This window comes from Ursus americanus, chromosome 18 (genome assembly GCF_024610735.1).
Source record: "Ursus americanus isolate L20-20 chromosome 18, mUrsAme1.1.p, whole genome shotgun sequence".
In the NCBI taxonomy this organism is placed as follows: Eukaryota; Metazoa; Chordata; class Mammalia; order Carnivora; family Ursidae; genus Ursus; species Ursus americanus.
The window spans coordinates 1169597-1192381 of record NC_142144.1 but is presented as its reverse complement, the minus strand read 5'-3'; the positions used below and the strand labels follow the sequence as shown (position 1 = coordinate 1192381).

At 65.9% G+C, this 22785-nt stretch overlaps 2 protein-coding genes across 9 annotated transcripts; one reads left to right on the top strand and one right to left on the bottom strand.

Moving 5' to 3' along the window:
• Positions 1–887: 887 nt before the first annotated feature.
• Positions 888–8289, top strand: EGFL7 (EGF like domain multiple 7). Of its 7 annotated transcripts, XM_087869187.1 has the most exons (10): positions 4689–4713; positions 4965–5081; positions 5427–5614; positions 5909–6024; positions 6176–6271; positions 6396–6560; positions 6812–6888; positions 7183–7247; positions 7673–7835; positions 8041–8289. In XM_087869187.1, the coding sequence occupies exons 3-10, from the start codon at positions 5537–5539 to the stop codon at positions 8061–8063; spliced, it is 783 nt and encodes a 260-aa protein (XP_087725313.1). In that variant the 5' UTR covers positions 4689–4713; positions 4965–5081; positions 5427–5536; the 3' UTR covers positions 8064–8289. The 7 variants fall into 7 exon arrangements, 6 of the variants coding, with proteins under 6 accessions (XP_045659745.1, XP_087725314.1, XP_087725315.1 ...); XR_006780720.2 differs by lacking the exons at positions 5427–5614; positions 6812–6888 and adding an exon at positions 888–984 and having other exon boundaries at positions 4592–4713; positions 7569–7835; XM_045803789.2 differs by lacking the exons at positions 5427–5614; positions 6812–6888 and adding an exon at positions 888–984 and having other exon boundaries at positions 4592–4713.
• Positions 8290–8666: 377 nt separating this feature from the next.
• Positions 8667–22201, bottom strand: AGPAT2 (1-acylglycerol-3-phosphate O-acyltransferase 2). 2 transcript variants are annotated; one of them, XM_045803783.2, is made up of 6 exons: positions 21832–22199; positions 12940–13073; positions 12310–12485; positions 11929–12061; positions 10158–10230; positions 8667–9402 (listed from the first exon to the last, which is right to left on the bottom strand). In XM_045803783.2, exons 1-6 carry the CDS (start codon positions 22011–22013, stop codon positions 8682–8684), a joined length of 1419 nt encoding a protein of 472 aa, XP_045659739.2. In that variant the 5' UTR covers positions 22014–22199; the 3' UTR covers positions 8667–8681. The 2 variants fall into 2 exon arrangements, with proteins under 2 accessions (XP_045659739.2, XP_045659740.1); XM_045803784.2 differs by having other exon boundaries at positions 9084–9402; positions 11966–12061; positions 21832–22201.
• Between the last annotated feature and the right edge of the window lie 584 nt (positions 22202–22785).

Sequence of the window (22785 nt, the reverse complement as noted above, 5' to 3'; positions counted from 1 at the left end):
CCCTAGGGGAGCCCCTGCTCTCCCTCTCCCCCCTCCACCTAGAGTGCCCGAGTTCCCACCCAAAGACCCCCAGCCCAAGCGGAGGCCTCTCCGGCTTCCGATGCTCCTGTGGTCCCACGGCCACAGCAGCGGTCTGCTCGGGGAAGCCCCATGGCTCAGAGGAAGAAGGAGAAAATGAGGCCTCAGCCCGGGTGAGCAGCAGTAGAGGGAGCAGGGACCCAGCTAGACTGCAGGGCTCAGAGGGTCAGAGACAGGATACGGGCAGGAGACTGGGTGGGGAATGTCTCCCCTAGGACTGGCTCTTAATTCTACACTGCCTGGGTCTGAGCGAGGGCTGCCCTGCTCAGGTCTGGGGGCCAGCGGACCTGAAGTCCTTCAGTGGCAGGACCCTGATTTCACGATGACAGGAGTCCCAGCCACAGCCACCCCAGCTGCCCTCAGACCATCTGCTGGGGGCTTCCAGGGCCCTCTCCTTCTGGGGGCTCGGTCCAGCCGCCTGGGTCCCCTCCCTTCCTTTAGCTCCCACGCACCAAAGTAGGCCCTAGCCTGACACCCCACAGCTACTAGCTGTGCAAGAGCCCTCCACTTCCTCGAGAAGGACCCCCACCCAGCGCCATGGGCTTTGCAGACCTTCAGCGTCATGGCCAGCAGCCTGTCCCTCCCCATCTCCTGGGACCCAAGGCAGGTCTGTCTCTGCCTCTAGGCTGAGGATGTGAGCCACAGGCAGAACTCGGAAAAACCCACTGGGCTTCGACCCTCATGGGGGTGGAGACCTGTTAGGCCACATGCAGGCTGAGTCCCCACAGGGGCACGGAGCCTGGTCTCCTTCCCAGCCCCTGGACATCAGGGTGGCCAAGACCGTGCGCTAACCCACACTATGTCTCTGCCTGCAGACTCTGGCACGAGGCAAGTACAGGAAGCCTCTGCCAGCCAGGAGAGCAGCTGCGGCTGGTGTCCAGGGGATGACAGAGGCCCCTTCTCCAGGTGAGTCCCCCAGCAAGCCTCGGATGCTCTGGGCACGAGCAGGGGGTCGGGCTGTGCCTGGGAACGAGCTACACACACGTGAACTCAGGGGACCAGGGCCCAGGCTCGCTTCAAGGACAGAAGCACCGGGGGAGCAGGCCCTGTGCCTCACACATGATGACGGCTGTGGTGATCACGGTGTGGACATGACCAAAATAATACCAGAGTCCCCAGGGAGGGCGAGCCTGTACCTGGTCCTGGCTGTGCCAGCCACCTCCCTCGGTGGGCACTGCTGCCACGTGGGGCTGCTCTAGCCCACGTTACAAAGTCAGAAATGCAGCCCAGGAGTGTCCGGTGGTGACCACAGGGCTAGGGGAACTCCCTTAGGGCCTAAGGGACACCCAGGGGTGGTCCTGACTGTCCTGAAAGGGGGTTCCCAGTGGGGATCCTGCAGAGCCCCTAAGCTGGCACACTGGTCGGAGGTCGTACCTAGGATCCAGCCAGCCTCGGCCATGCCACAGCTCTCTGTGTGATCTCATGTAAATAGGGGGTGCCCGGGCCTTGGGGGTCATGATGGCCACCCTACCTGTGACCCAAGGTGGTGGTTAGCTTTAGTCAGCCCCGGGCGCCTAGTGCGCTGGTCGCCCCGTTGTCATGGCCGTCCTCGGGCTTTGGTGCTCAGCCTGGAAGGTCGAGGGCCCCCCTCCCCCTGCCAGGGCGGGCTCCCAGCGCGGCCTCCGGACACCTGACCCGCGTCCCAGTCCTGCGTCCCCTGCCGCCGCCCGTCCTGCTGCGGGGCCTCGAGCGGGCTCGGGAGGGGGGGCGCGCTCAGGCGGGTGCGCGTCTGGAGTCCTGGGCTCGGGCTGACTCACTGTCCGGCCCGCGGGGCGCCGACCGCCGCGGGCCTCAGTGTCCCCATCTGCGCAATGGGGGCGGGCGGGGGGGCGCGGAGCCCACCCGGGGCGGGCCGGGGGCGGGGTCGGGGCGGGGCGGCGGGAGGGGCCGGGGCCCCTCGGCGCGGTGGCGGCGGCGGCGGCGGCGCGTGCGCGCCCGGCTCGGGCGGTGAGTGCGGAGGGAGCGAGCGCCGGGCCGGGGGGCGCGGGGAGCGCCGAGGGCGGGGTCGGCTCGCCGCGCGCTGGGGGCGGGGGAGGTCGGGGGCCTGGGCGCGCGCGGAGCTGGGGGGCGACGCCGAGCGACGGCGGGGAGCCGAGAGGTGAGCGGGCCGGGGGCGCCGGGGCTGGCGCGCGGGGACACGACCCCCAGCCCTGCCCGGATCCTGCGCCGGGTCCGGAGAATGGGCCCAGCGGCCTTCGGAAAGGGCGCCCCCTGCCGGTAACAGGCGACGAGCCGGGCAGCGCGGGGGGCCGGGGCCGGGGGCGCCGCAGCCCCTCACCCGCGTCGGGGCCCTGAGCGTCCCCCAGGGCCTGGCTCAGGGCCTCGCAGGCCCCAGACCCCGTGTCTCTCTCCATCCTCACCCCCACCCCCGCGGATCCGGCGTGCAGGGGGAGGGGAGGCATGGGGCCGGCGGCGGAGAGGACGCTTCCCCAATGTCTTGTCACCCCGCCTTTCCGCCCTCCCAGGGTCCTAACGTCCAGAGCACCCCTCCCGGTGGAAGGGGGGCCCCGGGCCGCCGCTTTGCGGCGAGTCAGGCCCCTCCCTCTGCGGACCCAGCCCCCCCACCCCGTGGGCTCCGCGGGGATGCCCCGCGGCCAGGTGGGAGGGAAGGTGGTGGGCTGGGCTCCTGCTGACCCTGGGGGAGGATGGGACGTTACTGCTTACCCACCTGAGGCGCCGCGGCCACCCCCGCCCCAGCTGGGCTGCAAAGGGAAATGAGACTGCCGACCCAGCAGAGCCGGGCAGCGCCATCGGCCTCCTCCAGCCCAGGAGAAAGCCTGACTTCAAAAATTGAGTCTCTCCTCTTTCAAAGCATGAGCCTCATTTAAGCCGCTTTCAATGAGTAGAGGGGAGGTGCTGGGGTGGATGTCGGGGGGTGGGGGGTGGGGGGGCAGTTACATCTGCAAGCCATGGGCCTCCCCCACCGGGCACCTGATGCTGGCAAGCGCGCCTCTGCTGAACCCTCAAATGCTCCTGCCCGGCCCGCGGGGCCTGGGCCACCGCTGCCTTCCAGGGCCCATTCCCCAGTGCCACCTGTTCCCATCCTTTCAGTTCTGGCCTAGACCCCCAGGAGTGCCCCCTAATAGTGTGCTCCCCACGGGGTCCATTCCCAGAGTTCCTCTTCCCAAGCTGGCTCACAGGACATGCCCCTGCCCCCAAACTAAGTCCCAACACCTTGGCTTCCATTCTTGGGCCACCACAGGGAACCGGGCGTGCAGGAAGAACTCTCCTCCAGCTGCCTTCCCGCCTCACCTGGGTCCGTGGGCTGCCATGGGCCAGAGCAAGGACTCCACTCCCAGCTGACCGCACAGACCCGTCATGGCATCACTCTCCCTTGGGGTTAGGCTTGGCAGGCCCGAGGGCTCAGCAACTGCTCACGGTGGTCACTCTTTATGGGACCAGCTATCAGAGCTGGAGAAGGGGCCTGAGACCCTAGTGGTGTCTTCGAGGAAACGGAGTCCCAGGGAAGGGGTCGACCCTACCCTGATTCTACCTCCTGCCGCGAAGAAGTCCAGCTGTCTTCCGTGTCCTTCCTGCTGGATGCCCTGCAGGGCCAGGGGCTGCCCGCCTGGGCGGAACCCAGCCCCTCTGGGGCCTCGGTGCGGTGCTGGAGCGCCCCGTCTACCCAGATGCTTGGCTGCACATGTGGACAGCCTCCCCCTCCCCCCACCGCACAGGCCCCTCAGCTCGTTGCGGACGATTAATTCTGGGCTGAGCTTTCTCACGTTCCCAGGAATGCTCTCCCCAGTCCCTGGCGTCCATCCCCAGAAGAGAGGGATGGCATTTGGCTCCACTGGCATGTGGGGAGGGCTGCTCCAGTCCCCCTCTCCCCCCACCCCACTGTCCCCGGAGCCCTGGAGCAGACCGGTCTGACCCCAGGGTAGGAGTGACCCCCTCCCACGCGGGCTCTGCCCCAGTCTGAGAAGGACCATGTGGCCCGTTGTGCTGAGCACCCGCACCCCCTCATAGACCCCCATGCCACCCCCATGGCCCACTCCCCATTTGGCAAATGAGGATACTGAAGGCCAGAAGGACCCAGCCAGCTGGGCCAGGTTCCAGGTCTGTCCACTACCACCCCACCTGCAGACTGGGATGGGGACTGCCGTCCATGATGCGAGGGTACTGCATCCAGCCAGGGGAGGGAGCACTGGTCCAGATACTCCCCCTGGGCCCCCGCCTTCCCAAGTGGACTTTGCTAGCGCTGTGGCTGCCTTCAGGTTCACCCGGGGCCAGGATGCCTCTGGCCCCAGGCAAAGGGGCCAGCTTCTGCGGCTGCCCCCTTCTGCGGTGGCGGTGGCGGGCCGAAGGCTGGCCTCCCTCACTGAGGCTGGTGGGAGGAGGGGGCGGCTGGCACGGCCCTTGGGGGCTCTCCTGCTGGCACGAGGCTGCAGTGGGAGGTCCTAGCAGAGCGGCAGAGCTGGGCAGGTGTGCAAGCGGGGATCAGTCTCCCCCCGCAGCACAGGCTCCAGGAGGGCTCTGCAGAGGGCTTTATGGGGTGCGCCTTGTGCCGCAGGCCCCCCTGAGGAGAAGGCCACCCCACCTGCAGACACGGGCCATGTTCAACTCCAGGGAGCTACTTCTCCTGTGCTTCCTGGTGCCGGCAGTGGGTGGCACTGAGCACATCTTCCGGCCTGGGTGAGTCAGAGCGTGGGGGCTCGGGCCGCCGGCTGCTGCAGTGCTGGGGGTGGGCAGCCAGGAGCCCTCGGGGCAACCTCGGGACTGCGAGGAGGCATGGCTCTTCCTTCTGGCTCTTGCTGACGGTCTTTCCTGTGGCGATGCGGGGAAGCCCCCTCCCCAGATCCTTGGCTCCCTTGGTTCCAGGGCTGGAAGGGTCTGGGCTCTGGGCTGGAGGCTGTGGACTGACCTGCCGTGCCCCCTCCTCATAGCCGCAGGGTGTGTGCCACCGGGGCTCCCAGGGGCCCCGAGTCGGAGTCTTTCGTGCAGAGAGTGTACCAGCCCTTCCTCACCACCTGTGATGGGCACCGAGCCTGCAGCACCTACCGGTGAGTGCCCCTGCCCGCTGCAGCGGCCCCCACTGGCCACACATCAACCCTGAGGCCCCGGAGGGCCGTGCACCCCAAGGTGGGAAACCTGGGCCCACATCCGAGTGGATGCGGAGGCTGAGGCCCATGGTGACTTGGGCCGTGCTCATCCCACGCTGTGGCTGTAGTCACCTCACATGTCATCCCGTCCTGCTCCCCCGCCCTCATCTTGGGGGGAGGGGGGCTCACCCATGCTGCTACCCTCTGCTCTCGGGTGCTGGCTGCAAGTTCTTATCCATTTGCGGTGATGCCTGCCTCGCCAAAACTGCCTCCAGACTCCAGTGGGCACCCCTCTCCCCATGACAGCCCCTGACGGTCACAGATGGAGACCCTACCGCCACACCCCCAGGACACCCCCGTGGCCTAGCCGGCCGCCAGCGTGAGGGGCATGTGTCCTCCCGTGCTCAGCTGTGGAAATGTGGCTTAGAGAGATTTCGTCGTCTGTGGGGTTCTCAAAGACCTTCCTGTGGGATAGCCCCCCGCTGGCCAAGAAGGTGGGGGCAGTGTGGGTGGGGCCCAGCGAGGGGCGGGGCCCTGTTCCCTGCCCCTTCCACTAAGCGGGCTGGCCTAGGAGGGGCCGGGAATGCCCCATTTGTGAGCGCCCCCTTCCCCCCTGCTCGGGGGCAGGGCTGGGGGTCTAGGACTCGGAGGCTGCCCGGGGTTTGAGCAGTGCTGGTGGGGGGCACCGTCAGTGTCCAGGGGCCCAGTGCCCAGAGAGGGAAGGCAGGGTGAAGAACTGGGGAGACCAGCGGGCTGCTGCTGACTCCCTGCCCCTACCCACCCCGCAGGACCATCTACAGGACCGCCTACCGCCGCAGCCCTGGGCTGGCTGCCCCCAGGCCTCGCTATGCCTGCTGCCCCGGCTGGAAGAGGACCAGCGGGCTCCCCAGGGCCTGTGGGGCAGGTGAGAGCTGGGGCTCTGCAGACCCGGGCATAGCACCTGCTGCTTTCAGCTGAGCGGGTGCCTCCTTGCTGTATGGCACCCCTTCCCCGGCTGCCCGCCTGCAGGGCCCTGGGGACCCCCCTCAGTTTGTGACGGGCCTCCCCCTCAACAGCCGTATGCCAGCCCCCATGCCAGAACGGAGGCAGCTGTGTCCAGCCAGGCCGCTGTCACTGCCCTGCGGGATGGCAGGGCGACACCTGCCAGACAGGTGAGGCTGCCTCCCACCTCCCAGAGGGGAAGGGTCCTCTAGGCCCCTCCCTGGGTGTCAGGGGTGGCCCACGAACAGGCGGGTACTGGAGGCCACTCCCTAGCTGACACCCGTTTTCCTGCAGACGTGGACGAGTGCAGGGCTGGAGGGGGCACGTGCCCCCAGCACTGCGTCAACACTGCGGGGAGTTACTGGTGCCAGTGTCGGGAAGGGCACGGCCCATCTGCAGAAGGTGTGCCCTGCCTGCCCGAGAGGGGGACCCCCAGGGTAGCCCCGAACCCCACAACAGGTAAATGTCCTAGTTGCCCCCCCCTTGCTGCTGTGCCCGGGGGGCGGGGTGTCACCCTGTAGCTCCCACCCGGGGCTGCAGGCCATCTCCCTCACTTGGGCAGAAACAGGGATCTTCCCCAGGGGAGATAGGGGTGGTGATTTCTCGGGGGCATTGTGGGGAGGCCTGCCGAGAGGGGGGGCCTCGTCCCAGCGGAGAGAGTGGAAGAAAACCCCCGCCCCGGGGTCTTCTCCACGCCCCTGCCCCCTCAGCCAGGAGACGCCACACCTCTGCTGGCGACGGGACATTATTACTTTTGGTACGCGCTGTGACACTTCAAACTCGTACCGTGAGTAATAATGCGCTGTCGACAGCCTGGCACCAAGAGCGCGACGCGGACCTCGGCTTGGACAGCTCAGCACCGTGGGGACATGGGGACGCGGGGGCGGGGGGCGGGGCGCACCTGCCCAGGCGCTGATGGGCCAACCCTGCTGCCTAGAATGGGGGTGGGGCCCGAGCCCCACCTCCAGGGCTGTGCCCCACGCTCGGCCGAGGCTGAGGCCTCCCCATGGAGGGGAGCAGCCGGCCTGGGGTGTGGGGTGTGGAGCCGGGCCTGCCTGACTCAGGGCGGGGATCTCCCCAGGCACGGACAGCGCCGTGGAGGAGGAAGTCCGGAGGCTGCGGTCAAGGGTAGACGTGTTGGAGCAGGTGAGGCCCGCCCCCCCCGGTGTCTCCTGTGGTGTAGTGCAGACTCTCGGGGTGATTGTGGGGTTCCGCGGGAGTGGCCCCGGGAAGGAGGGGCCGAGCTTGGCCGTGCCCCCTCGGGCAGCAGAGTGCCTGAAGCCAGGTCCAGGCCACCCCTCCCTTTGTCCCTGAGGCCTTTCTATGGGGCTGTCGGCCTGATGACCCCTTGGAAGCTCTGGTCTGCCCCCCCAGCTCCTCTGACCTGGGACCCCAGGCTTTGAGGACCATTGCCCGGCCCGCTCACGAGGTGTCCGTCTGCCCATGCACCCGGCTCTCCTGGCACAGACGCTCCCTCTGGTGGACATCCTGGGCCCTGCAGAGCCCTTACTGGCCACAGAGTTCCCTAAAAGCCTTGTGGGACAGAGAGGGTCCCTCGGTCTGGCCCACAGAAGCTGCAGCTGGTGCTGGCCCCATTGCATAGCCTGGCCTTGAGGGCGCTGGAGCACGGGCTCCCGGACCCCAGCAGCCTGCTGGCTCACTCCTTCCGTCAGCTGGACCGCATCGACTCCCTGAGTGAGCAGATCTCCTTCCTGGAGGAGCAGCTGGGGTCCTGTGAGTGCCACCCCCCCCCCCCGACAGAGCTCTCCAGGAGCCTCGGACCTGGGGCCTGTCTGTGCCCACAGAGGCCAGAGGCTGGGGCAGAGCAGCCACAGGCTGAGGGGGCAGATCTGCCCGGGGGGGGGGGGGCGGGGGGCGGGGGGGGGGCGAAAGGGTGGGGAGCAGTGAGCTCTGACCTCAGCCCTTCGTCCGTCCACAGGTTCCTGCAAGAAGGAGCTGTGAGGCCACCTGGGCCCCCGGCTTTGGCTCCTGAGAGCCTGTGCCCACTCTGCTGGGTCGGGCAGGAGGAGGACTTCAAGCCAAGACAGGGTGGGAGGAGGGGTCCTCCTAGGTGTGACCCAGCCCCAGCCCGGCCAGCACCAGTGAGCGGGCCCATGGCTGAGGGAAGGTACGAGGGTTGGGGGCACCTGTGATCTGGGTCGGAACAGAATAAAATGAAGGTTCAGGAGCTGCTGTGTCCTTAGTGGACTCTGGAGGGCGTTCTGAAGCCGATGGGGGCCACCTGCTGGCTGGCGGGAGGGCTAAGGGGCAGCGTGGGGCACAGGGGGGCTCTCAGCCGCACTGGGCCCTCCTCCTACACGGGGTCTCGGCCCTCCCTCTCCCAAAGGGGCTGGAGGCGGTGGCGTCTGTGAAGGTGAGGCTGGCCTCTCGGTGATAAGCTGGCGCCACTCCCCAGCCAGGGGCCGAAGAGCAAATCCTCCTCCTCCCCCCAGACCCCTGGTGTGCCCGCCGCCCCAGAAAAACTACCGCAGGATGATCGTGGGCCTGGCCCCTGGAGGGGGACGCTGCGGGGGGCAGCCCCAGCATGGTAGCACCCCGCCCACCCCTGGTGACCACAACTCACCAGGCGCTTCCAAGAGTTCGTTTATTAAAAAACGCGGACGGAGTGCAGTGCCTGTTTGGCCGGCTTGCTCCCAAGGCCAGCGGAGCACAGACCTCTGCTTCGTGGCTCTCCCCGAGGCCCAGGCTGCACAAGACCAGGTGTCTGGCCACACACCCCCCCCCAGTCCCGTTTCTCCCAGAGGCCGGGCCGCCCAGCCAGCCTCCGCACCCCCCGGGCCCAGGCAGGAGGGTGCAGCTCAGCCCTGCCTGTCGACCCCGCTGGACCCCAGCCTGCTCCCGCATCCGGGAGGCACAAGCGTGGGCTTCCTGGGGACGTTCCAGCTGACTCTCCTTTTGGGGGGACATCAGAGGTCTGGATCTGAGGCCGATGGCAGGAGGCAGCCTCCTGTATCTGGGGGAATAAAAGCGGGGGAACCTCGGGAGCAGGACACTGTGATATTTAGCAGCCAGGGCAGGGGAAGAGGTCCCTCTGTTCTCTAGCCAGGCCCTGCCCCCAGCTGGCCCCATCCTGTCCCCAGGTCCTGCCCCACCCCAGGTCTCAGTTACTGGGCTGGCTGGGAACAAGGCCCTGCAGTCGCCCCGTTCTCCTGGGGCATCCCGGACAAGCGGAGGAAGGTGGTCCTCATGGCCTGATGGCAGGTGTCCATAAGCTTGGGGACATCGGCGACAGTGAGGCCACTGGTAGGGATGGCATCCAGCACTTCCACCTTGATGGTTCCTGTTGGGGGTGGAGCAGCACCAGTGGCCCGGGGCCCCCACCCGGGCCCCCTGTCCCAGCACCCACACTGCAGCCTGTCCTTGATCTGACGCCGCCACCTGAACCCCCGTCCTCCTCCTCCTTGGCCACCTACGGGCCTCCCAAGGGCCAGGCCGGGGTCTTTCCTGGACACCCTGGTCTCAGGTGGTTGGTTTTTATTGGAGAATAATCGACACAAGCAAGCCGCAGCTCCCGAGTGTGCCCTCGGCAGGTTCTGACAACTGTATACACCTCTAAAGGCCCACCCGACGTACAGAACATTCCTCCCCCGGAAGGTGCCCCCCGCCTCCTCCCGGGCACCCCACATCCACCATTCCACTTCCAGCCTCCACCACGGTCTAGGAGGGCCGCGAGTCTCAGAGATCGGGGGAGGGGGGCACAGCTTAGCTCCTCCCCCTGCTGCCCTTCAACCTTTGACCCCACCTTCCTACCCAGGCACCAGGTGCCCACATTCGGGATCTGGAAGGAAGGGCAGTGGCCCCATGCTCCACGCTGGTGGGCGTGGGGGACCTGGGAGGCTGCTGCCCAGCCTGGGCCTAAGCACCCTCTGCTGGGCTTCCAGATCCCTTCCTTCCTTCCCTCACCGCACGACCGCCGGCCTACGGTAAGCACCCAGAAACGGGAACTGCACTAGGAGGGGCCTGGAGTCCCAGGGACGGAGGAGGAGACACGCCCACGGGTGCGCTAGCTGCTGGGGTAGGAAGGTCGGGTGCTACCTGAGCTGAAGAGCTTCGTCTTGGGTTTGTAGAAGGAGGAGAAGCTGGAGTATATCACGGGGATGATAGGCACCTGTGGACAGGAGGCCGTGACGCCTGAAGACACACGGGAGCCCACCCCAGCCCGCCCTGGGCCCCAGGGATGAGCTAGTGGGGGAGCCCTGCCTTGCCACCGGCCTGCCTTCTGCCTGAGGGGGTCCCGGGAGTGCCTGTGGCTGCAGGACAGCCAAGGTGACCTGCCTCAGGGTCCTGCCACGCACTAACCCCCGCAGCCTGGGACACCTTTCGTGCCCTCAGTTAATGATTATCCCCGGGGGGCCCGGTTCTGACCCTGGTGTCTTCCAGGAATACCAGCAGGCCCTGCCCCCTCCCAGGCTACAGCTGCCCCCAGCATTCCATAAACTCATCCTGCACATCATCACTTAAGCATCCCCTCCACCAGGAAGGCTTCCTGGGCCGGCACATGTCCCTGTGATTCACGTCTGTGCCCCACTGGGTCCTAAGATTGCCCAGGAGGACAAGACCCTGTGCAGTGTAGCTGGAGGTTACTGAGCTCCTTCTGCCCACCCCTCCACCATCCTGGAGAGGCCGGGGGCAGCTGTGGCCAGGGAGGGGGCAGCTGTAGCCGGGGAGCAGACAGCATCTGCTGGTATTCCTGGAAGACACCAGGGTCGGAAACGGCCCCTGGGGGTGATCATTAACCCTGGAGGTCAGGGAGCCTCTCCCTGGTACCAGCAGGGCTGTGGGCTTGGAACACAGGTAGGCGACAGGCTGGGAGGCCCTGGGAGGAGACAGGGAGGAGGGGAGGGGAGAGGACAAGGAGTGACATCTAATCTGCTGGCTGAGGCTGACCAGAGCCTCCTCAGTGTCCTCTCTCCTCTCCCACGAGCCTCTCTCCCATGCCACCAGCAAAGGGAAGGGACATCAAACCCAGGCAGGTGGCAGGGGTGCTCTCCACCTCCCAGATGGAGGGGCTGCAGACCCGGGGGTGAGAGCTCAGAGCCCAGGCTCCTCTGCCCCATTCACCTGCTGCTTCCACCACCACCACCACCCCCTGTGGCCATGAGCTGGGAGCCTCTGGAAGGAGAGCTCAATGGCCTTGCTCCGGGCCAGACACCAGGGGGCGCCAGAGGCCATCTGGGCCAGGTGCCGTGCCCAAGAGCAGACCCCTGCCCAGCCACCACCCAGACCCTAACTGGGCAGAACGAAAGCCCCTTCCCCTGACCTCAGACGACAGCTTTTCCCTACACATACTCCCCCAACACAGAACCAGGAGTGGGACACAGCACCCTTTACCCACCAGGAGGCACTGCCCGGGGATGCATGCACCCCCAGTTCTTCGGGCATCACCCCCGAGCACCTCCCGGGACAAACTGCACCTTGGAGCTCAAGGTAGAGAGGCCCACCGCAGAGTTTCAGCCCTCTCTGCCCGCCCCGCCCCCCTCAGGCCCTGCTCCTTTGGCCCCAGCCCACAGTTCTGCAGGACTGAGCAAGCACTCGGCCTTCCCCAGAGAGCCCAGCAAGCAGGCCTGCTACCTCTGCCTCCCCTGGGGGGCCCCCGCCAGCTAGCTGCCAAGGGGGGTGCCGAAGCTGGTTGCCGGACCCAATCAGGCCTCAGCCATGGTGCTCGGAGTGCTTCCAACAGGCCAGAAACCACGTGCCGGAGGGGCAAGGAGGCCCCACGCCTGCCCAGTGGGAGGAGGTCCCTGAGCCCCAGTGGCCCCAGCCTGGCCAGGCAGCCACCTTCAGCTGTAAGCCAACCTGGACCCACCTCCCTGCCCGGCTAGGAGGGCAGCGCCCTGGCGCACCTGGGCCTGGATCGCCAGGTAGAAGGCGCCTTTCTTGAAAGGCAGCAGGTCCCCGTTGTCGTTCCGTGTGCCCTCAGGGTAGATCCACACTTTAAGCTGCGGGGAGGAGAGGAGGCAGCTGTAGCCTGGCTAACCCTCCCCGCCCTGGGGCCCCCTCGCAAGCAGCCCCGCTTCTCAGCTGAGGCCACCACCGGGAACGCGCGCGAGCGCCTGGGCTCCGCTCCCAACCTTTCTACGCGCCAGCGCACGGATGTGCGGTTCGGCACCTACCGCCGGCCTACCGGGAGCGTTTGCCCCGCCCAGCAGGCCCCCACCGCGCTCGCCCACGTCGGCCCCGCGCTCACGTTGTCCTTGACCATGCGCTCGCCCACGTCGGCCATCACGGTCCTGGCGGTCCTGGACTGCTGTCGGTTGATGAAGAAGATGCCCCCGAGGTATATGACGAGGCCCACGGGCCCCAAGAAGAGCAGCTCCCGCTTGGCGATCTGCACGCAGCGCTCAGGCAGGGCCTCCATCAGGCCTGCAGGTGGCCACGGGACACCAGGCAGGTGGGGGTGGGGCTCGGAGCCTGGCAGCCACCTCCCCAGGAAGGAGAGCCAGCCCTGTGCCCCCACCACCAACAGGCCCGAGCCGGGTCATGCCTTCCCACTGGCTACCCGGCCAAGTCATGTGTTCTCTCGGCCTGTTTCCCGCCTGTAAAGGGAGGAGTGATGCAGAGCTCCCAGCTGCAGGGATGACGGTGGCAGAGCCCCATACCCAGCGTCAGGTACACACGGCTTTGTCATGTGGCTGGAGGGAGGCACGGGTCCCCCTGGCCTGGGTTGGCTCCCCTTGCCCGCCGGCTCATCGGGGCCCAGCCTCCACCTCTCTGAAGCACCCCCCTCCCCTGCAGAGACCAGGCCGGTGTCCCCGGGCCGAGCCTGCAGCCAGAAAGGGCCAGCTCTCCCACCAGCCCCTCTGCGGCCCTGGCTTACCCATCATGTCCAGGATGCTCTGGTGGTTAGAAATGATGACACAGGGGTGGTCCACCTCCAGCTTCTGGAGACCCTTGGTCTCGAAACGAAGGCCTAATACGTACTTGAACTTCATGACAAACCATTTGATGATCCTGAGAGGAGACAATGTCAGTGAGCAGGTCCCCACTGCCCTGCACCCTGTCTTGGGCTCTGGCCTGGAGCCGGGGAAGGGCTGTCAGGAACACCCACAGCAGACGGAGCCCTGGCTTGCCCTCTTGCGGCTGCTGGCGCAACCCTGGGTTCACTTCCCCTGCAAGAGCCTTCAGATCCTGTCCCTCAAGGGGTCAGCGCGTGCGGCCCGGTCTCCTGTCACCGTGGCAGGAACAGGGAAGACCAAGGACAGAAAGGAGCGAAGGCTCCGGGGGCTGGATACCTGGCAAAGGGGAGGCCGTCCTCTTCTACACCTGCTTTGTGGGGAGCTGCCGTGTGGCCAGGCCCTCACCCACACCCCTGCTTGCTCAGCCAGGGGCAGCTGCAAGGGGACTGGAGGCTGAGAGCCCCCGGGGACAGGCTGGGTCTGGTTCTCGGCCGTGTTAGCAAAACCCTACATGGAGGGGCTCCCGCCTGGCTCCGTCGGGGAGCATGTGACTCTTGATCTCGGGGTTATAGGTTCAAGCCCCATGCTGGGTGTAGAGATGACTTCTAAAATCTTTATAAAACAATGAAATAAAAACCCAACAGAGAGGGATCCCTGCACCCCTGCAGAGGAGGAGCCCCCCCCCCCAGGCTCTGGGGAAGGAGACTGGGCAGGGGACACGACCATCCCCTCAGGGCAGTGCTACACGGAAGAAGGCATCCGCACAAGCCGGGGACCTTGGCAGGGGCTGAAGGTCGCTCAGGAACAAGGGGGAGCGCCACCCGCAACGAGGGGAGCGTGGCCCGACTGGGCTTGCACCCCTCACCCTTGTCCTCGTGAGTGACCCCACCATCCCCTTCTCACGGGCTTCCAGAGAACTTAAATGACCTGCCCGAGGGGACCGCCAAGGAGGGGCACCGGGGTTTGAGCGGCCTGGGCCCTTCCAGCCCTGCAGGGGGCTGCCCTAGGGCCTCCGTGACCTTCGGGCCGCCTCCCAGCAGCACAGGTGGGTGTGAGTGGCTATGGGCGCGGGGACTGTCTGCAGGCACTGCTGGCCTCGGAGAACACAGAGGGGCTGCTCTACCCGGGACAGGCTGCAGTAGGGGTCAGCCTGCAGGGGGAGGCTCAGCGCTCTGTAACTCCCCGCGGGGCCGTGGGTCCTTCCCATCCCCCGTGGGTGGATGCCACCACTGACACAGAACTGTTCCACTTCTCACGGAAGGTTCGGGCAGCACCCCTAGGTATCTGAGCCCCCAACGGTGTTCACGGCAAGGGATTTCCCATTTTATACGCAAGGGTGAGTAGCTGCCCAACGCCCGGAGACGGCCCTCAAGCGAGCAGAGACTCTGTTTTTCAACTGCGGTGAAATGCACATGACCTAAGAGGTACCCTCCTAACCGAGGTTCAGCGCACAGCTCAAGGGGGTCAAGCGCATTCACACCGAGCCGTCCCCTCCGTCCGTGCAGAACGGGCCCCTCTTCCCAGACTGGACTCTGTCCCATTACACACGGAGCCCGTTCCCCAACCCCTGCCCCTTGCGTCTGTGGATCCGACTCCTCTCAGGCCTCCTGGGACTGGATCCCTCGACATCTGTCCTTCTGGGTCTGAAGGCCAGTCTCTCAGTCAGCTGCCGCTTTCCCAGAACTCCCGTGCGAGGGCAGCGCTCCCATCATTCCATGCTGCAGATGGGGACACTGAGGCTCAGGGAGACACAGCCGCTAAGCCAGGGCTGCCTGCACAATCAGACCGGCCACCCTCCCCTGATCTGCCAGCCTCGGCCGGCTCAGGCCAGACCTGCCCATCTGTCCCTTCCCGCCGGACCCGCGCCCCGCCAGCAGGCCCCGCACACAGGCTGAGCGGGCTGACCGGCTGCTTCAGCCCTGCGGGGCCCCGTTTCTCATCTACAAAGACAGCTTCTTAGCCACCGTGAGGACTGAGGGGACAAGGAGAGGACACAACAGGCACTTCACAAAGGGAAAGACGGAAATGTCCAACATACATGGAAAATGTCCAGTCTCGCTAGAAATCAAAGCAATGCCAATGGAAACGAGCCCTGCTTTCCCCCTTTAGGTCGGCACGGACAGGAAGACAAGACCGGTAACACCAGGACTTGGCCCGATGTCGGGAAAGGCCCGACGACTGTGCACGAGGCCGCACGGGGAGGGCAGGCTGGCAGCCCCTGGGCAAAGCCGTGAAGAAATGCGGTCCCGGGGCACCTGGGTGGCGAAGCTGGTGGAGCGCCCCCTCTCGGTTTGGCTCGGGTGGTGATCTCAGGGTCAAGGGATCCAGCCCACACTTCAGGGTCCAGGGTCTGTGCTCAGCGGGAAGTCCGCTTCCCCCTCTCCTTCTGCCCCCCCCCCAGGTGTGTTCTCTCTCAAATAAACACATCTTAAGAAAGAAAGGAAGGGAGGGAGGGAGGGAGGAAGAAAGAAAGAAAAAGAAATCTGGTCCCTCTTCCAGGCTCTGACCCTAAGGCAGTTGCGGAGGCAGGCCTGCAGTCCTCAAGTGTGGTCTGAATCAGAAAAATCTGAGGGCCGCCCAGGGGGCTCCTATGGTGGAGCCCAAGACTCCTGATCTCAGGGTTGTGAGTTCAAGCCCCATGTGGGGTGTGGGGATTACTTAAAAATAAAATCTTTAAAAAAAGAGAAGAGAAATGTGAACATTCCCCGCTAGGGAGAGGTGAAGCAGGGGTCGGATCCCCAGCCTGCGGGGGCGGAGACACCAAGACCCGGACGCAGGCGCTGCAGTGGCGGGTCGCGAGCGCCCCCGCCGGCCGCGGAGGACCCCGGCCACCTCTGAGGCGGACCGTATTCTCTGCAGGAGGCTCTGCCGGCTTCCCTCTTTCCCTCTTTCAAAATTGTGGCAAAATAATATGTCACATAAAACTTTTGTTTTTATCGTTTTTAAAAGATTTTATTTGAGAGAGCGAGCTAGAGCGCGTGAGCAGTTCCCGCTGAACAGGGTGTCCAACGTGGAGCTGGATCCCAGGACCCTGGATCATCATGACCTGAGCCGAAGGCAGACGCTTCACCGACGGAGCCCCCCAGGCGCCCCAGCGTTTTAGTCATTTTTAAATGTCTGGTTCAGTGGCGTGAAATCCACAGTGTTGTGCAACCGTCCCCCATCCGTCTCCAGGACTCCTCTCTTTCCTGTTTGGATTTCTTTGTGCGTCTAACGTAAGGGATTGACCACAGACTGGTTTTTCAGGAACGGTGGGAGACGCCGCATAGGCCTGCGCCAGCGGGCAGCGCGAGGGCAGCCGGCCGGGAGCCGCGAGCTCTGCACACTCACACGAGGAACGCGTCCACACGGACCCGAGCGCGCACCAGCCGCTGCGGCCACCGCCGGCTGCCAGTGGTGCGCCCAGGCGGCAGGAAAGGCACCGGTTCGCCCTCAAGCGGACAAAGCGTTCTCCACAGGCCACACGCACGCGGCGGCCCAGCCACCTGTCCTTTTCCCAATGCCATGCAGTTTCAAGGCTTTTTGTGAAAGTGGTGAGAAAGTCTGTGTTTTTCAGTTTTCTCAATGCAGAAGGAAGGAAACGGAGCTCCTGCCGACCGTGCACCGCCAGGGAGAGAAAGCCAGGCGGTCCTTGCCCAGGAGAGCAGAGGGCACTTCCCACGGCGGAGCCAGGTGGGAACACTCCCCCCGCCCCCGCCCCCGCGCCTGCACAGTACTTGCTACTTGCGGAGGGCCTGACAGGAACCCTCACGTTCGGTTCAGAGAGCAACCCCACAGGGTGGGGACACTCAGATGATGGGGTCTAGACTAAGTGGTTAAGCCACTTGCCCAAGGTCACACGGCGGGGAAGCTGGGGTGAGCCGGAACCCACCTCCTTACCTGCTTCTTGGAGAACAAGTGAAAAATGCCAGGCGAAGGGCATACCGGAGGCGGGGTGCGGTGAGCACCCAGGATTGCAAGACGAAATTCCAGAATTGCAAAAGCAAATCTGTCCCTTCCCTGAGGTCCTGCAGACCCCACCCAGCGCCCAGCAGGACTGAAGGTGGCAGCTGTGCCCTCGGCCAGCCCACAGCAGCCGCCACCGTCCTCAGCACCAGCCCCGCTGTGCCGACAGCCCACCCTACCTGAGTGCCCCACACCAGCCGCAGGGCTCGGGGGCAGCCCCCTCGGGAGCCAGGGCGCCACAGCTTGAAGTAGCTGTCCCCGGTGCTGACCCCGGCACATGGGCGCACAACTCTGGCTGCTGCCCTACCACCTCTAGCCCCCAACCCCCCGGGGAGGCTAGCAGGGTGGAGCCACAGGGCTAACGGAAGCCCACGCGGCCAGGGGACACGATGAGTGCCTGGCACAGCATTCCAGAACTAGAGGCCAGGTGGCTGACTGGTGCCACCTTTCCATACCAAGACCCCGGGAGCAGGACCATTCCGCAAGCAGATGGGATGTCCTGGCCCTTTCTGGATCTTTCTCAGGAGCCCTCTACTTGACCCCAGACACAAACTGCCCAGGACACCTGAACACTATAAACACCACGGATCTTTCCAGGCTCGCTCCGGCCAGCCTCCTGGACCTTCTATGCTCAGCCTGAGGACACCCGGGTCTTCCCCAAGCTCTGGGTGACACAGATGAGATCCTGGCTCCCTGCTCCCTAGCCATGACCTCTGGCTTTGCGCTTGACCCCGCCCCCTCTAAGCTTCCATGCCTGCCTGTGAAAGAGGAAGGGCGTGGAGATGGAGCCCAGGAGGCTGGGACCCTGGGAGCAGCCAAGGTGCTCCCATCACAAGCAGATAAGAAGACTCCACCCGCCCCTCCCCCAGCCAGCACAGGCTCCAGGCGGCTGGAAGGAAGGTCAAGGCCAGGCCCTGGCCACCTGCTGACCTTTGCCCTCTGCCCCTGGCCTGCGGCTAGGTTGCTCCCAGATCTGGGCAGCTGTTTTTGCTGAGGCACGCCAGTCCCTGGCCAGACCCCTCTGGATTTGCCCCAGAGGGCCAGGGTTCTCTGTGGGGCTCACCTGGGGGCAGCCCTGCCAGGAAGGCCACACAGAGCCATCGATCAGCTCCGGGGACAGGAGGCCCACAGAGGCCATCTGGCAGAGCTGGAATGTTTTCCAAGTGTCTTATAAGCTGGAACACTAGGAGGGGGCAGGAGCTGGGGGGGGGCTTCCAGCCTGCCCGGAAGACAGGCTGTGCGGGAATGCGGTGAACAGCAGGGGGCTGGAAGGGGGGTCTGCGAGCCCTTAATCCTGACCCAGGATCTCCAGCGCTCCCAGGAGCTCTGGTTTCTGGCCCTGCAACAGCACATCGGGCAGGGAGTCTGCCCCTGGCCATCCTACTCCCAGAAAATCAAAGGCAGACTTTCCTGCAAAACCAGGATCCCCGGCCAGCCCCCATGTGCCACGGGGCTCCCTGCATGCACTCCGTCCCCATCCGTGCACCCCCCAGGACCACACAGCAGCTGGCCGCGCTGGCTAAGAGCCTGGGCTGCTCTGGGGTCAAATCCTGATCACCATCGATAGGGCCCCCTGGTCTCTGGCCCAAACAATGCCCATTCCTTCCTCTTTGAGGCGCTGCATGAGCTGCACAAGTGGAGTGCCTGGCCGCCCCGCCTCCCTTGGAGCGGGGAGCGGAGAGGCGTGCCGCCCAGGGCCTGGCCATTCGGATGGACACAGAGCATGCAGTCCAGCCCTCCCCCAGAGGCCCTGCCACGGCAGTGTGTGCATACCGGCCGGAGCGTGGTGGGGCCGCAGGATGGAGAGGCTGGGAACTTTCTGTGGACCTGGACTGCCCAGCTCTGGTCCCCTTCAATGCACGAGAAAGTCAAGTCTCTCGGTGAAGCCGCTGTCGTTAGGGTTTCCCGATCCTGCAGCCGAACCCTAAGCCTCACACACGGCTTCGCTTCACTCTGTCAACAGCTGTACTAGGGACACCTGCCTGCTGGGACGAGGAAGCCTGGCCTAATACTCCCAGAGAGCACAACAGCCTGGGAGGGAGCCTTGGTCTCCGCCCCCAGGGGGTCAGAGGCTCCTCAGCTCTTCTGTTCTCATCACTGTTCCCTGCACACTCGGAACTGGGTCTAACAGGCAAAGGCCTCCTTGGGCTACTGCCCAGAGCCCCGTGGGGAGGGGCCCCTGCTGTTTGTGGGGGGGCAGGAAAGCAGGGGAGGGGCAGGGCAGGGCTGCTCCCCCCAGAGCTCCAGGCACCCAAAGCCCGGGTCTCCAGCCTTGGTATGGCCTCCACCCCTGTGGGCACAGAGGGAACGTACAGAGCATGCACTCTGGAGTCCCTCCCGGGGGGTCTGCACCCCAGTCCGCCAGGTCTTAGCTCTGGGAGCCCAGGCAACTGCCTCCCCCCACTTGGGAGCCTTACTTCAGGCCGCCCCTCGACTCTTCACCGAGTACTGGCCGTCCCCACAGTGGAGGCATCTCCACACGGCGCAGGAGCTGGGAGTAGACACCGAGCTGCGCAGCGAGGGGGGCCACCTTCCAGGGGGGGCGGGGCAGGGCGGGGAGAGGAGCGGCTGCACCCCCGGGGTGCTCAGGAGTCCAGGAAGACTGATGATGAGGACATGGCGTGTCCCAGACCCTCTGCGGAGGGGCCTACACGGAGGGCGTAGGGAGCCGGTCCGCTCAGCCCGCCGGCACCCCACTCCGTCCTCCTGGGTCCTGTCCCGGAGCCCTGCAGAAGCTCCGGTCTCTGCCTCCCGGGGCCGCGCCCCTCAGGGGAACTCCTGTTCACAGAGTCATCACTGTGACCCAGCCCTGGGGACCTGGGGGGTACGGGTAAGGAGGCCATGGCCTCTCCCTGGGGAGAACGGAGCACCTGCTGTCCCATCAGCATCCTGGGGTGGCCCCTTCACAGAGCCTGAGTCTGGGGGCTGCCCTGGGGAGGGGAGAGTAGCCGGAAGCTCCCACCCAGTACCGTCAGAGCCTCTAGGGTCCCCAGGGGTTCAGCCTAATTGGCCAGAATATCAGGGGAGACTGGGGCTAAGGGGAGCAAGCCCCAGCAGGCAGGGGGGCAGAGCCAAGGGAAGGCCAGCCAGCCAGATCCAGCCCCCAAATCAGAAAGGGGCCTGGTGACTTCTGATTTGACCCCTGGGAAGCAGCTTTGAAGTCTGAGTCAGTCCTTTTAAAAGACAAGGAAGCTGCTCGTAAAAGAGGCCACCTGATGACACAGTGGGGGAAGCGCTGGGTCACCTCCTGGTTCTGTCCCTTCTACTGCAACCCTGCTCTGGGGCCAGCTCTCCGCGGCCTCCCCCTCCTGATGCGTGAGAACCACACTGCTGTCCCCTGGCCTGGCTCTAGGAGGGCAGCACCACCTCCAAGAAGCCCATTGGCCTGTGGCTCCTTGGACCTGCACCCCTCCTCCTGCTCTGCTGAGCCTAGGCTCCCGCCATGAGCCCGCTGCCCGCAGGGGACTTCAGGCCCCTAACCTCAGGCCCAGCCTTCAGAGACAGGCACGGCCTCAGGCACCCCTGCCCTGGAGTGGTGGGGGCCCAGCTTTGAGGAACCCCCTGAAATAGGTCCCCCCCTCCCCAGGGGCACTCCACTCAGGAAGATGCCCAGAAGGGCCATACGTGGGCTATCCCTGGCGTCTGCACTCCCTGGGATGCTGGCCTGGGCCATGCTGGTGGTGGGCAGGGGACACCAGAGACCCACGGGGCATGCTCCATTCTGAGTCCTCACCTACTGTGGGTTCCACAGGCAAGCCACAAACCCCTATAGATGGGGCCTCAAGGGCCCACGCAGTGTGAGCCAGTTCCGGCAGCATCGGGCCGCCTGCATGAACAAGGACAGAGGTGGCGGGAAGATAGGAACCCTCACCCACTGCCCTGTAACCACACAGGGGGCAGGGACCTCAGGGACCACAGTATCCTCACGGCAGGCCACAGCCAAGAAGCCATTGCAAAAGCCACAGAGAGAAATGTTAGCAACAACCCCCTGGGATCAGACACTGGGAGACAGGGCAGGAAGAAGCCCCCGCCCCTTTGCCTCTGACCCCTAGGGGCCCCCCACCCTTCAGCTGGGCCTGGTCTCCCCACCCCACACTCACCAGCCCACAACACCATAGTGCCCAGCTCACACAGGTGTCCACAGAAAAATTCCAGCCACCCCCCCTTCCTTCCACCCTGAGGCTGGACCTCAGGGGACAACCCCCCCCTTCCCATCCAGGAGTCTCCTACCTTCTTAGGAGCAGGGACAGGGAAGGAGAGGGAGTCAGTCCCCACGGCCATTCACAGGTGCATTCATCGAGGGGCAGGTAGGAGGGAGGGGGTGCAGAGAAGACAGGGACGCCCTGAGCTCTACAGCGCCCGGTCCAGGCAGGAGCGGTGCTCCAGCAAAGCCCCCGCCTGGGGCAAGCCCCGCCGTCTGACCTGCTCTTTCCTCGCGGGTGGAGCAGGACTGCGCCTCTCCCAGCCGGCCCAGCGCCCTTCCTCGCCCAGGGCCGCTCCGCCACCCGGCGCCCCGAACGCCCTGCGAGGCCCGCGGGCCCTTGGCGGGGCGGAAGGACGCGGAGGCGCTGGACACCGAGACCTTTTGAAATCCCTCGGTGTCTGCGCCCGGGCCGGGGCCTCCGGGCGCGGAGACATTGTGACGCGGACTCCAGCGGACCGGCGCGCGCCGCCCGAGAGCTCCCAGAGCCCCGAGAGCCCCGGACGGGGCAGGAGGGAGGGACGCGAGAGCAGAAAGTTAGGAAAGCGGAAGCGGGCGGCGGCCAGCGCTCCGCCCCACCCCGGCGCTGTCCCCCGGCCGGCGCGCGCCCGCGTCCCCCGGCGCTCCAGCCCGGCCTGGCGCTCCCCGCCGACCCCAGGTCTCTTGCCTCATGTTCTCCACTGTCCGGCCGTGGTGGCGCAGCAGGCAGACGACCGAGGCCATCGTGGAGCCCACGACGCAGAGAGCGCAGTACAGGGTGATCTTGGCGTAGAACTTGGCGGCGCGGCTCAGCTGCACGAGCAGCAGCAGCCCCAGCAGCGCCGCGGTCAGCCACGGCCAGAGCTCCATGGCCCCGCCACGCCCGGACCGCGCCCCGGCGGCGTTGTCCCGGGAGCCCCGACGACGTTGGCCTCGGCTCCCTCTCTGGGCTCCGGCGCGGGCGCGAGGACGACCTGTGGGCTGGCGACCGCTGGCCTCCTCCCGCGCGCCCGTGCCCCTTATTGCGACGGCGGAGGGGCGGGGCGGCCCGGGGCGGAGAGGGGAGCGAGCGCGCCCAGGAAGCTGCTAGGTGAGGCACGCCCCGCCCCGCCCCGCGACTGCCCCACCGCCGCCCCGCCCCGCGACACTCCCCCTGCCCCCGCCGCCCGGTCACCTAGCTCCTGGCGGCGCGATCCCCGTCCCAAGCCCGCAGCCGCTGCGGGGTAGCTTGGGCTCTGGCACCGCCTCCCGCGGTCTGGGCCTCCTCGCCCCGCCCCGCCTCGTGTTCCCCACATCCCCGCTGCCCCTTATTAACCCAGAAGCATAGCTCCAAAGGCGACTCAAGGACGCGACCTCCTTGGCAGCCGGGTCGCCACACAAGGGACCCCCTGAACTGCGCCTGCTACGTGGGCCTCCTGCTCCTTCGGGTCCCCTGGGGCAGTGGCAAGGAGACCCAGCTGGCCCTCTGGCAACCTCGCTCTGCGGGCCTGATGGGCACACACAGATTCCTGGTGCAGGCAGTAGGAATGGGGCGGGTTTCTGGGCGCGGCTGGGGGGTGACCGCTTTGGGTGCCAGGAACAGTGCATCACCACGGCCAGGAGCAGATACAGGGCAATTGTGCTCACATAGCCTCAGCCATCG

Coding starts and splice junctions, on each gene's coding strand:
- EGFL7 (XM_045803789.2), top strand. CDS start 4,634: ATGTTCAACTCCAGGGAGCTACTTCTCCTGTGCTTCCTGGTGCCGGCA. Junction 6,561..7,182: donor AGCCCCGAACCCCACAACAG/GTAAATGTCCTA, acceptor GGATCTCCCCAG/GCACGGACAGCGCCGTGGAG. Junction 7,248..7,672: donor GGGTAGACGTGTTGGAGCAG/GTGAGGCCCGCC, acceptor TCTGGCCCACAG/AAGCTGCAGCTGGTGCTGGC.
- AGPAT2 (XM_045803783.2), bottom strand. CDS start 22,013: ATGGAGCTCTGGCCGTGGCTGACCGCGGCGCTGCTGGGGCTGCTGCTG. Junction 12,486..12,939: donor GAGCATCCTGGACATGATGG/GTAAGCCAGGGC, acceptor GGCCACCTGCAG/GCCTGATGGAGGCCCTGCCT. Junction 12,062..12,309: donor AGCGCATGGTCAAGGACAAC/GTGAGCGCGGGG, acceptor TCCTCCCCGCAG/CTTAAAGTGTGGATCTACCC.